General features: G+C 54.4%; 1 protein-coding gene across 2 annotated transcripts in view; it reads right to left on the bottom strand.

The window, feature by feature from the left end:
• ARHGEF39 (Rho guanine nucleotide exchange factor 39) overlaps positions 1 to 14207 on the bottom strand; it is a 158876-nt gene that overhangs the window by 44938 nt on the left and 99731 nt on the right. For both annotated transcript variants that reach the window (XM_075344125.1, XM_075344119.1), the window contains exon 7: positions 4913 to 5041. In XM_075344125.1, coding sequence (XP_075200240.1) covers positions 4913 to 5041 — 129 coding nt within the window. The remainder of the gene's footprint in view (positions 1 to 4912; positions 5042 to 14207) is intronic.

The following is a 14207-nucleotide window of genomic DNA, read 5'->3' on the forward strand; positions in this document are numbered from 1 at the left end:
AGTTAGCAGTCGGCTCTCTCTTCCTCAGTACAGTTAGCAGTCGGCTCTCTCCTCCTCAGTCCAGTTAGCAGTCGGCTCTCTCTTCCTCTGCCCAGTTAGCAGTCGGCTCTGTCCTCGTCAGTCCAGTTAGCAGTCGGCTCTCTCCTCCTCGGTCCCCGTTAGCAGTCGGCTCTCTCCTCCTAAGTCCAGTTAGCAGTCGGCTCTCTCTTCCTCTGCCCAGTTAGCAGTCGGCTCTGTCCTCGTCAGTCCAGTTAGCAGTCGTCTCTCTCCTCCTCGGTCCAGTTAGCAGTCGTCTCTCTCTTCCTCAGTCCAGTTAGCAGTCGGCTCTCTCCTCCTCAGTCCAGTTAGCAGTCGGCTCTCTCCTCCTCGGTCCAGTTAGCAGTCGGCTCTCTCTTCCTCTGCCCAGTTAGCAGTCGGCTCTGTCCTCGTCAGTCCAGTTAGCAGTCGTCTCTCTCCTCCTCGGTCCCCGTTAGCAGTCGGCTCTCTCCTCCTAAGTCCAGTTAGCAGTCAGCTCTCTCTTCCTCTGCCCAGTTAGCAGTCGGCTCTCTCCTCCTCAGTCCAGTTAGCAGTCGGCTCTCTCCTCCTAAGTCCAGTTAGCAGTCATCTCTCTCCTCCTCGGTCCAGTTAGCAGTCAGCTCTCTCCGCCTAAGTCCAGTTAGCAGTCATCTCTCTCCTCCTCGGTCCAGTTAGCAGTCGTCTCTCTCTTCCTCTGCCCAGTTAGCAGTCGGCTTTCTCCTCCTCAGTCCCCGTTAGCAGTCGGCTCTCTGTTCATCAGTCCAGTTAGCAGTCGGCTCTCTGTTCATCAGTCCAGTTAGCAGTCGGCTTTCTGTTCATCAGTCCAGTTAGCAGTCGGCTTTCTCCTCCTCAGTCCCCGTTAGCAGTCGTCTCTCTCTTCCTCAGTCCAGTTAGCAGTCGGCTCTCTGTTCATCAGTCCAGTTAGCAGTCGGCTTTCTGTTCATCAGTCCAGTTAGCAGTCGGCTTTCTCCTCCTCAGTCCCCGTTAGCAGTCGTCTCTCTCTTCCTCAGTCCAGTTAGCAGTCGGCTCTCTCCTCCTAAGTCCAGTTAGCAGTCATCTCTCTCCTCCTCGGTCCAGTTAGCAGTCGTCTCTCTCCTCCTCAGTCCAGTTAGCAGTCGGCTCTCTCCTCCTCGGTCCAGTTAGCAGTCGTCTCTCTCTTCCTCAGTCCAGTTAGCAGTCGGCTCTCTCCTCCTCAGTCCAGTTAGCAGTCGTCTCTCTCCTCCTCAGTCCAGTTAGCAGTCGTCTCTCTCTTCCTCAGTCCAGTTAGCAGTCAGCTCTCTCCTCCTAAGTCCAGTTAGCAGTTGGCTCTCTCCTCCTCGGTCCAGTTAGCAGTCGGCTCTCTCTTAATCAGTACAGTTAGCAGTCGGCTCTCTCCTCCTCAGTCCAGTTAGCAGTCGGCTCTCTCTTCCTCTGCCCAGTTAGCAGTCGGCTCTGTCCTCGTCAGTCCAGTTAGCAGTCGGCTCTCTCCTCCTCGGTCCCCGTTAGCAGTCGGCTCTCTCCTCCTAAGTCCAGTTAGCAGTCAACTCTCTCCTCCTCAGTCCAGTTAGCAGTCGGCTCTCTCTTCCTCAGTCCAGTTAGCAGTCGGCTCTGTCCTCGTCAGTCCAGTTAGCAGTCGGCTCTCTCCTCCTCGGTCCCCGTTAGCAGTCGGCTTTCTCCTCCTAAGTCCAGTTAGCAGTCAACTCTCTCCTCCTAAGTCCAGTTAGCAGTCGTCTCTCTCTTCCTCAGTCCAGTTAGCAGTCGGCTCTCTCCTCCTAAGTCCAGTTAGCAGTCGGCTCTCTCCTCCTCTGCCCAGTTAGCAGTCGGCTCTCTCCTCCTCGGTCCAGTTAGCAGTCGTCTCTCTCTTCCTTAGTCCAGTTAGCAGTCGTCTCTCTCCTCCTCGGTCCAGTTAGCAGTCGTCTCTCTCTTCCTCTGCCCAGTTAGCAGTCGGCTCTCTCTTCCTCAGTCCAGTTAGCAGTCGTCTCTCTCCTCCTCGGTCCCCGTTAGCAGTCGGCTCTCTCTTCCTCAGTCCAGTTAGCAGTCGTCTCTCTCCTCCTCAGTCCAGTTAGCAGTCGGCTCTCTCCTCCTCAGTCCAGTTAGCAGTCGTCTCTCTCCTCCTCAGTCCAGTTAGCAGTCGACTCTCTCCTCCTCAGTCCAGTTAGCAGTCGTCTCTCTCCTCCTCAGTCCAGTTAGCAGTCGGCTCTCTCCTCCTCGGTCCAGTTAGCAGTCGGCTTTCTCCTCCTCAGTCCAGTTAGCAGTCGGCTCTCTCCTCCTAAGTCCAGTTAGCAGTCGGCTCTCTCCTCCTAAGTCCAGTTAGCAGTCGGCTCTCTCCTCCTAAGTCCAGTTAGCAGTCGGCTCTCTCCGCCTAAGTCCAGTTAGCAGTCGGCTCTCTCTTCCTCTGCCCAGTTAGCAGTCGGCTCTCTCCTCCTCAGTCCAGTTAGCAGTCGGCTCTCTCTTCCTCAGTCCAGTTAGCAGTCGGCTCTCTCTTCCTCAGTCCAGTTAGCAGTCGGCTCTCTCTTCCTCAGTCCAGTTAGCAGTCAGCTCTCTCCTCCTAAGTCCAGTTAGCAGTCGTCTCTCTCCTCCTCGGTCCAGTTAGCAGTCGGCTCTCTCTTCCTCTGCCCAGTTAGCAGTCGGCTTTCTCCTCCTCAGTCCCCGTTAGCAGTCGGCTCTCTGTTCATCAGTCCAGTTAGCAGTCGGCTTTCTGTTCATCAGTCCAGTTAGCAGTCGGCTTTCTCCTCCTCAGTCCCCGCTAGCAGTCGGCTCTCTGTTCATCAGTCCAGTTAGCAGTCGGCTCTCTCCTCCTCGGTCCCCGTTAGTAGTCGGCTCTCTCTTCCTCTGCCCAGTTAGCAGTCGGCTCTCTCCTCCTAAGTCCAGTTAGCAGTCGGCTCTCTCCTCCTAAGTCCAGTTAGCAGTCGGCTCTCTCCTCCTAAGTCCAGTTAGCAGTCGGCTCTCTCTTCCTCAGTCCAGTTAGCAGTCGTCTCTCTCTTCCTCAGTCCAGTTAGCAGTCGGCTCTCTTCTCCTCAGTCCAGTTAGCAGTCGGCTCTCTCCTCCTAAGTCCAGTTAGCAGTCGTCTCTCTCCTCCTCAGTCCAGTTAGCAGTCGGCTCTCTCTTCCTCTGCCCAGTTAGCAGTCGGCTCTCTCCTCCTAAGTCCAGTTAGCAGTCGGCTCTCTCCTCCTAAGTCCAGTTAGCAGTCGGCTCTCTCCTCCTAAGTCCAGTTAGCAGTCGGCTCTCTCCTCCTAAGTCCAGTTAGCAGTCGGCTCTCTCCTCCTAAGTCCAGTTAGCAGTCGGCTCTCTCCGCCTAAGTCCAGTTAGCAGTCGGCTCTCTCTTCCTCTGCCCAGTTAGCAGTCGGCTCTCTCCTCCTCAGTCCAGTTAGCAGTCGGCTCTCTCTTCCTCAGTCCAGTTAGCAGTCGTCTCTCTCTTCCTCAGTCCAGTTAGCAGTCGGCTCTCTCCTCCTCAGTCCAGTTAGCAGTCGGCTCTCTCCTCCTCAGTCCAGTTAGCAGTCGTCTCTCTCCTCCTAAGTCCAGTTAGCAGTCGGCTCTCTCTTCCTCAGTACAGTTAGCAGTCGTCTCTCTCCTCCTCAGTCCAGTTAGCAGTCGGCTCTCTCCTCCTCAGTCCAGTTAGCAGTCGGCTCTCTCCTCCTCAGTCCAGTTAGCAGTCGGCTTTCTCCTCCTCAGTCCCCGTTAGCAGTCGGCTCTCTGTTCATCAGTCCAGTTAGCAGTCGGCTCTCTCCTCCTAAGTCCAGTTAGCAGTCGTCTCTCTCCTCCTCAGTCCAGTTAGCAGTCGGCTCTCTCCTCCTCGTTCCCCGTTAGCAGTCGGCTCTCTGTTCATCAGTCCAGTTAGCAGTCGTCTCTCTGTTCATCAGTCCAGTTAGCAGTCGTCTCTCTGTTCATCAGTCCAGTTAGCAGTCGTCTCTCTCCTCCTCAGTCCAGTTAGCAGTCGTCTCTCTCTTCCTCAGTCCAGTTAGCAGTCGTCTCTCTCCTCCTCGTTCCCCGTTAGCAGTCGGCTCTCTCCTCCTAAGTCCAGTTAGCAGTCGTCTCTCTCCTCCTCAGTCCAGTTAGCAGTCGGCTCTCTCCTCCTCGGTCCCCGTTAGCAGTCGTCTCTCTCCTTCTCAGTCCAGTTAGCAGTCGGCTCTCTCTTTATCAGTCCAGTTAGCAGTCGGCTCTCTCCTCCTCGGTCCCCGTTAGCAGTCGGCTCTCTGTTCATCAGTCCAGTTAGCAGTCGGCTCTTTTCCTCGGTGCCCATTAGCAGTCAGCTCTCTTCCTCAGTCCCTGTTATCAGTCAGTCCTCTCCTCCTCAGTAGTCGTTAGCAGTCGGCTCTTTTCCTCGGTGCCCATTAGCAGTCGGCTCTCTTCCTCAGTCCCTGTTATCAGTCAGTTCTCTCCTCCTCAGTAGTCGTTAGCAGTCGGCTCTTTTCCTCGGTGCCCATTAGCAGTCGGCTCTCTTCCTCAGTCCCTGTTATCAGTCAGTCCTCTCCTCCTCAGTAGTCGTTAGCAGTCGGCTCTTTTCCTCGGTGCCCATTAGCAGTTGGCTCTCTTCCTCAGTCCCTGTTATCAGTCAGTCCTCTCCTCCTCAGTAGTCGTTAGCAGTCGGCTCTTTTCCTCGCTGCCCATTAGCAGTCGGCTCTCTTCCTCAGTCCCTGTTATCAGTCAGTTCTCTCCTCCTCAGTAGTCGTTAGCAGTCGGCTCTTTTCCTCGGTGCCCATTAGCAGTCGGCTCTCTTCCTCAGTCCCTGTTATCAGTCAGTCCTCTCCTCCTCAGTAGTCGTTAGCAGTCGGCTCTTTTCCTCGCTGCCCATTAGCAGTTGGCTCTCTTCCTGAGTCCCTGTTATCAGTCAGTTCTCTCCTCCTCAGTCCTCATTTTCAGTCGTTTTATGGTGATGGTTTCTCTCCCCCCCATACTGATGACTGTTTCCTGCCCGCACCTGGAGACAGGATCCGGATCCTCCGACCTTTCAGCAGTCTCTGGACTCTTCGCAGCTGTAGATCATTTTCCTGGATCATCTGCAAATTCTCTATGTGGTCACACACATCCGACACAGCGAGCAACGCTCCTGAGGGAAGAGTCACACTGAATGAGGACAGGTCACCGGTCACACACATCAGAGACAGCGCTCCTGAGGGAAGAGTCACACTGAATGAGGACAGGTCACACACATCAGAGACAGCGCTCCTGAGGGAAGAGTCACACTGAATGAGGACAGGTCACCGGTCACACACACAGCGAGCAGTGCTCCTGAGGGAAGAGTCACACTGAATGAGGACAGGTCACCGGTCACACACATCAGAGACAGCGCTCCTGAGAGAAGAGTCACACTGAATGAGGACAGGTCACCGGTCACACACATCAGAGACAGTGCTCCTGAGGGAAGAGTCACACTGAATGAGGACAGGTCACTGGTCACACACATCAGAGACAGCGCTCCTGAGGGAAGAGTCACACTGAATGAGGACAGGTCACCGGTCACACACATCAGAGACAGCGCTCCTGAGAGAAGAGTCACACTGAATGAGGACAGGTCACACACATCAGAGACAGCGCTCCTGAGGGAAGAGTCACACTGAATGAGGACAGATCACCGGTCACACACATCAGAGACAGTGCTCCTGAGGGAAGAGTCACACTGAATGAGGACAGGTTACCGGTCACACACATCAGAGACAGCGCTCCTGAGGGAAGAGTCACACTGAATGAGGACAGGTCACTGGTCACACACATCAGAGACAGCGCTCCTGAGAGAAGAGTCACACTGAATGAGGACAGGTCACCGGTCACACACATCAGAGACAGCGCTCCTGAGGGAAGAGTCACACTGAATGAGGACAGGTCACCGGTCACACACATCAGAGACAGCGCTCCTGAGGGAAGAGTCACACTGAATGAGGACAGGTCACTGGTCACACACATCAGAGACAGCGCTCCTGAGAGAAGAGTCACACTGAATGAGGACAGGTCACCGGTCACACACATCAGAGACAGCGCTCCTGAGGGAAGAGTCACACTGAATGAGGACAGCTCACCGGTCACACACATCAGAGACAGCGCTCCTGAGGGAAGAGTCACACTGAATGAGGACAGGTCACCGGTCACACACATCAGAGACAGCGCTCCTGAGGGAACAGTCACACTGAATGAGGACAGGTCACCGGTCACACACATCAGAGACAGTGCTCCTGAGGGAAGAGTCACACTGAATGAGGACAGGTCACCGGTCACACACATCAGAGACAGCGCTCCTGAGGGAAGAGTCACACTGAATGAGGACAGGTCACCGATCACACACATCAGAGACAGTGCTCCTGAGGGAAGAGTCACACTGAATGAGGACAGGTCACACACATCAGAGACAGCGCTCCTGAGGGAAGAGTCACACTAAATGAGGACAGGTCACCGGTCACACACATCAGAGACAGCGCTCCTCAGGGAAGAGTCACACTGAATGAGGACAGGTCACCGGTCACACACATCAGAGACAGCGATACTGAGGGAAGAGTAACACTGAATGAGGACAGTTCACCGGTCACACAGGTCAGAGACAGCGCTCCTGAGGGAAGAGTCACACTGAATGAGGACAGGTCACCGGTCACACATATCAGAGACAGCGCTCCTGAGGGAAGAGTCACACTGAATGAGGACAGGTTACCGGTCACACACATCAGAGACAGCGCTCCTGAGGGAAGAGTCACACTGAATGAGGACAGGTCACTGGTCACACACATCAGAGACAGCGCTCCTGAGGGAAGAGTCACACTAAATGAGGACAGGTCACCGGTCACACACATCAGAGACAGCGCTCCTGAGGGAAGAGTCACACTGAATGAGGACAGGTCACCGGTCACACACATCAGAGCCAGCGCTCCTGAGAGAAGAGTCACACTGAATGAGGACAGGTCACACACATCAGAGACAGCGCTCCTGAGGGAAGAGTCACACTGAATGAGGACAGGTCACCGGTCACACACATCAGAGACAGTGCTCCTGAGGGAAGAGTCACACTGAATGAGGACAGGTCACTGGTCACACACATCAGAGACAGCGCTCCTGAGGGAAGAGTCACACTGAATGAGGAGAGGTCACCGGTCACACACATCAGAGACAGTGCTCCTGAGGGAAGAGTCACACTGAATGAGGACAGGTCACTGGTCACACACATCAGAGACAGCGCTCCTGAGGGAAGAGTCACACTGAATGAGGACAGGTCACCGGTCACACACATCAGAGACAGCGCTCCTGAGAGAAGAGTCACACTGAATGAGGACAGGTCACACACATCAGAGACAGCGCTCCTGAGGGAAGAGTCACACTGAATGAGGACAGATCACCGGTCACACACATCAGAGACAGTGCTCCTGAGGGAAGAGTCACACTGAATGAGGACAGGTCACCGGTCACACATATCAGAGACAGCGCTCCTGAGGGAAGAGTCACACTGAATGAGGACAGGTCACCGGTCACACACATCAGAGACAGTGCTCCTGAGGGAAGAGTCACACTGAATGAGGACAGGTCACCGGTCACACACATCAGAGACAGCGCTCCTGAGGGAAGAGTCACACTGAATGATGACAGGTCACCGGTCACACACATCAGAGACAGCGCTCCTGAGGGAAGAGTCACACTGAATGATGACAGGTCACCGGTCACACATATCAGAGACAGTGCTCCTGAGGGAAGAGTCACACTGAATGAGGACAGGTCACCGGTCACACACATCAGAGACAGCGCTCCTGAGAGAAGAGTCACACTGAATGAGGACAGGTCACACACATCAGAGACAGCGCTCCTGAGGGAAGAGTCACACTGAATGAGGACAGATCACCGGTCACACACATCAGAGACAGTGCTCCTGAGGGAAGAGTCACACTGAATGAGGACAGGTCACACACATCAGAGACAGCGCTCCTGAGGGAAGAGTCACACTGAATGAGGACAGGTCACCGGTCACACACATCAGAGACAGCGCTCCTGAGGGAAGAGTCACACTGAATGAGGACAGGTCACACACATCAGAGACAGTGCTCCTGAGGGAAGAGTCACACTGAATGAGGACAGGTCACCGGTCACACACATCAGAGACAGCGCTCCTGAGGGAAGAGTCACACTGAATGAGGACAGGTCACCGGTCACACACATCAGAGACAGCGCTCCTGAGAGAAGAGTCACACTGAATGAGGACAGGTCACCGGTCACACACATCAAAGACAGTGCTCCTGAGGGAAGAGTAACACTGAATGAGGACAGGTCACCGGTCACACACATCAGAGACAGTGCTCCTGAGGGAAGAGTCACACTGAATGAGGACAGGTCACCGGTCACACACATCAGAGACAGCGCTCCTGAGGGAAGAGTCACACTGAATGAGGACAGGTCACCGGTCACACACATCAGAGACAGCGCTCCTGAGAGAAGAGTCACACTGAATGAGGACAGGTCACACACATCAGAGACAGCGCTCCTGAGGGAAGAGTCACACTGAATGAGGACAGGTCACCGGTCACACACATCAGAGACAGCGCTCCTGAGGGAAGAGTCACACTGAATGAGGACAGGTCACACACATCAGAGACAGTGCTCCTGAGGGAAGAGTCACACTGAATGAGGACAGGTCACACACATCAGAGACAGCGCTCCTGAGGGAAGAGTCACACTGAATGAGGACAGGTCACCGGTCACACAGGTCAGAGACAGCGCTCCTGAGGGAAGAATCACACTGAATGAAGACAGGTCACCGGTCACACACATCAGAGACAGCGCTCCTGAGGGAAGAGTCACACTGAATGAGGACAGGTTACCGGTCACACACATCAGAGACAGTGCTCCTGAGGGAAGAGTCACACTGAATGAGGACAGGTCACCGGTCACACACATCAGAGACAGCGCTCCTGAGGGAAGAGTCACACTGAATGAGGACAGGTCACCGGTCACACACATCAGAGACAGCGCTCCTGAGAGAAGAGTCACACTGAATGAGGACAGGTCACCGGTCACACACATCAAAGACAGTGCTCCTGAGGGAAGAGTAACACTGAATGAGGACAGGTCACCGGTCACACATATCAGAGACAGCGCTCCTGAGGGAAGAGTCACACTGAATGAGGACAGGTCACTGGTCACACACATCAGAGACAGCGCTCCTGAGGGAAGAGTCACACTGAATGAGGACAGGTCACCGGTCACACACATCAGAGACAGCGCTCCTGAGGGAAGAGTCACACTGAATGAGGAGAGGTCACCGGTCACACACATCAGAGACAGCGCTCCTGAGGGAAGAGTCACACTGAATGAGGAGAGGTCACCGGTCACACACATCAGAGACAGCGCTCCTGAGGGAAGAGTCACACTGAATGAAGACAAGTCACCGGTCACACAGGTCAGAGACAGCGCTCCTGAGGGAAGAGTCACACTGAATGAGGACAGGTCACCGGTCACACACATCAGAGACAGTGCTCCTGAGGGAAGAGTCACACTGAATGAGGACAGGTCACCGGTCACACATATCAGAGACAGTGCTCCTGAGGGAAGAGTCACACTGAATGATGACAGGTCACCGATCACACACATCAGAGACAGCGCTCCTGAGGGAAGAGTCACACTGAATGAGGACAGGTCACCGGTCACACATATCAGAGACAGCGCTCCTGAGGGAAGAGTCACACTGAATGAGGACAGGTCACCGGTCACACACATCAGAGACAGCGCTCCTGAGAGAAGAGTCACACTGAATGAGGACAGGTCACACACATCAGAGACAGCGCTCCTGAGGGAAGAGTCACACTGAATGAGGACAGATCACCGGTCACACACATCAGAGACAGTGCTCCTGAGGGAAGAGTCACACTGAATGAGGACAGGTCACCGGTCACACACATCAGAGACAGCGCTCCTGAGGGAAGAGTCACACTGAATGAGGACAGGTCACCGGTCACACAGGTCAGAGACAGCGCTCCTGAGGGAAGAATCACACTGAATGAGGACAGGTCACTGGTCACACACATCAGAGACAGCGCTCCTGAGGGAAGAGTCACACTGAATGAGGACAGCTCACCGGTCACACACATCAGAGACAGCGCTCCTGAGGGAAGAGTCACACTGAATGAGGACAGGTCACCGGTCACACACATCAGAGACAGTGCTCCTGAGGGAAGAGTCACACTGAATGAGGACAGGTCACCGGTCACACACATCAGAGACAGCGCTCCTGAGGGAAGAGTCACACTGAATGAGGACAGGTCACCGGTCACACACATCAGAGACAGTGCTCCTGAGGGAAGAGTCACACTGAATGAGGACAGGTCACACACATCAGAGACAGCGCTCCTGAGGGAAGAGTCACACTGAATGAGGACAGGTCACCGGTCACACACACAGCGAGCAGTGCTCCTGAGGGAAGAGTCACACTGAATGAGGACAGGTCACCGGTCACACACATCAGAGACAGCGCTCCTGAGAGAAGAGTCACACTGAATGAGGACAGGTCACCGGTCACACACATCAGAGACAGTGCTCCTGAGGGAAGAGTCACACTGAATGAGGACAGGTCACTGGTCACACACATCAGAGACAGCGCTCCTGAGGGAAGAGTCACACTGAATGAGGACAGGTCACCGGTCACACACATCAGAGACAGCGCTCCTGAGAGAAGAGTCACACTGAATGAGGACAGGTCACACACATCAGAGACAGCGCTCCTGAGGGAAGAGTCACACTGAATGAGGACAGATCACCGGTCACACACATCAGAGACAGTGCTCCTGAGGGAAGAGTCACACTGAATGAGGACAGGTTACCGGTCACACACATCAGAGACAGCGCTCCTGAGGGAAGAGTCACACTGAATGAGGACAGGTCACTGGTCACACACATCAGAGACAGCGCTCCTGAGAGAAGAGTCACACTGAATGAGGACAGGTCACCGGTCACACACATCAGAGACAGCGCTCCTGAGGGAAGAGTCACACTGAATGAGGACAGGTCACCGGTCACACACATCAGAGACAGCGCTCCTGAGGGAAGAGTCACACTGAATGAGGACAGGTCACTGGTCACACACATCAGAGACAGCGCTCCTGAGAGAAGAGTCACACTGAATGAGGACAGGTCACCGGTCACACACATCAGAGACAGCGCTCCTGAGGGAAGAGTCACACTGAATGAGGACAGCTCACCGGTCACACACATCAGAGACAGCGCTCCTGAGGGAAGAGTCACACTGAATGAGGACAGGTCACCGGTCACACACATCAGAGACAGCGCTCCTGAGGGAACAGTCACACTGAATGAGGACAGGTCACCGGTCACACACATCAGAGACAGTGCTCCTGAGGGAAGAGTCACACTGAATGAGGACAGGTCACCGGTCACACACATCAGAGACAGCGCTCCTGAGGGAAGAGTCACACTGAATGAGGACAGGTCACCGATCACACACATCAGAGACAGTGCTCCTGAGGGAAGAGTCACACTGAATGAGGACAGGTCACACACATCAGAGACAGCGCTCCTGAGGGAAGAGTCACACTAAATGAGGACAGGTCACCGGTCACACACATCAGAGACAGCGCTCCTCAGGGAAGAGTCACACTGAATGAGGACAGGTCACCGGTCACACACATCAGAGACAGCGATACTGAGGGAAGAGTAACACTGAATGAGGACAGTTCACCGGTCACACAGGTCAGAGACAGCGCTCCTGAGGGAAGAGTCACACTGAATGAGGACAGGTCACCGGTCACACATATCAGAGACAGCGCTCCTGAGGGAAGAGTCACACTGAATGAGGACAGGTTACCGGTCACACACATCAGAGACAGCGCTCCTGAGGGAAGAGTCACACTGAATGAGGACAGGTCACTGGTCACACACATCAGAGACAGCGCTCCTGAGGGAAGAGTCACACTAAATGAGGACAGGTCACCGGTCACACACATCAGAGACAGCGCTCCTGAGGGAAGAGTCACACTGAATGAGGACAGGTCACCGGTCACACACATCAGAGCCAGCGCTCCTGAGAGAAGAGTCACACTGAATGAGGACAGGTCACACACATCAGAGACAGCGCTCCTGAGGGAAGAGTCACACTGAATGAGGACAGGTCACCGGTCACACACATCAGAGACAGTGCTCCTGAGGGAAGAGTCACACTGAATGAGGACAGGTCACTGGTCACACACATCAGAGACAGCGCTCCTGAGGGAAGAGTCACACTGAATGAGGAGAGGTCACCGGTCACACACATCAGAGACAGTGCTCCTGAGGGAAGAGTCACACTGAATGAGGACAGGTCACTGGTCACACACATCAGAGACAGCGCTCCTGAGGGAAGAGTCACACTGAATGAGGACAGGTCACCGGTCACACACATCAGAGACAGCGCTCCTGAGAGAAGAGTCACACTGAATGAGGACAGGTCACACACATCAGAGACAGCGCTCCTGAGGGAAGAGTCACACTGAATGAGGACAGATCACCGGTCACACACATCAGAGACAGTGCTCCTGAGGGAAGAGTCACACTGAATGAGGACAGGTCACCGGTCACACATATCAGAGACAGCGCTCCTGAGGGAAGAGTCACACTGAATGAGGACAGGTCACCGGTCACACACATCAGAGACAGTGCTCCTGAGGGAAGAGTCACACTGAATGAGGACAGGTCACCGGTCACACACATCAGAGACAGCGCTCCTGAGGGAAGAGTCACACTGAATGATGACAGGTCACCGGTCACACACATCAGAGACAGCGCTCCTGAGGGAAGAGTCACACTGAATGATGACAGGTCACCGGTCACACATATCAGAGACAGTGCTCCTGAGGGAAGAGTCACACTGAATGAGGACAGGTCACCGGTCACACACATCAGAGACAGCGCTCCTGAGAGAAGAGTCACACTGAATGAGGACAGGTCACACACATCAGAGACAGCGCTCCTGAGGGAAGAGTCACACTGAATGAGGACAGATCACCGGTCACACACATCAGAGACAGTGCTCCTGAGGGAAGAGTCACACTGAATGAGGACAGGTCACACACATCAGAGACAGCGCTCCTGAGGGAAGAGTCACACTGAATGAGGACAGGTCACCGGTCACACACATCAGAGACAGCGCTCCTGAGGGAAGAGTCACACTGAATGAGGACAGGTCACACACATCAGAGACAGTGCTCCTGAGGGAAGAGTCACACTGAATGAGGACAGGTCACCGGTCACACACATCAGAGACAGCGCTCCTGAGGGAAGAGTCACACTGAATGAGGACAGGTCACCGGTCACACACATCAGAGACAGCGCTCCTGAGAGAAGAGTCACACTGAATGAGGACAGGTCACCGGTCACACACATCAAAGACAGTGCTCCTGAGGGAAGAGTAACACTGAATGAGGACAGGTCACCGGTCACACACATCAGAGACAGTGCTCCTGAGGGAAGAGTCACACTGAATGAGGACAGGTCACCGGTCACACACATCAGAGACAGCGCTCCTGAGGGAAGAGTCACACTGAATGAGGACAGGTCACCGGTCACACACATCAGAGACAGCGCTCCTGAGAGAAGAGTCACACTGAATGAGGACAGGTCACACACATCAGAGACAGCGCTCCTGAGGGAAGAGTCACACTGAATGAGGACAGGTCACCGGTCACACACATCAGAGACAGCGCTCCTGAGGGAAGAGTCACACTGAATGAGGACAGGTCACACACATCAGAGACAGTGCTCCTGAGGGAAGAGTCACACTGAATGAGGACAGGTCACACACATCAGAGACAGCGCTCCTGAGGGAAGAGTCACACTGAATGAGGACAGGTCACCGGTCACACAGGTCAGAGACAGCGCTCCTGAGGGAAGAATCACACTGAATGAAGACAGGTCACCGGTCACACACATCAGAGACAGCGCTCCTGAGGGAAGAGTCACACTGAATGAGGACAGGTTACCGGTCACACACATCAGAGACAGTGCTCCTGAGGGAAGAGTCACACTGAATGAGGACAGGTCACCGGTCACACACATCAGAGACAGCGCTCCTGAGGGAAGAGTCACACTGAATGAGGACAGGTCACCGGTCACACACATCAGAGACAGCGCTCCTGAGAGAAGAGTCACACTGAATGAGGACAGGTCACCGGTCACACACATCAAAGACAGTGCTCCTGAGGGAAGAGTAACACTGAATGAGGACAGGTCACCGGTCACACATATCAGAGACAGCGCTCCTG

This window comes from Anomaloglossus baeobatrachus, chromosome 1 (assembly GCF_048569485.1).
Source record: "Anomaloglossus baeobatrachus isolate aAnoBae1 chromosome 1, aAnoBae1.hap1, whole genome shotgun sequence".
Classification (NCBI taxonomy): Eukaryota; Metazoa; Chordata; class Amphibia; order Anura; family Aromobatidae; genus Anomaloglossus; species Anomaloglossus baeobatrachus.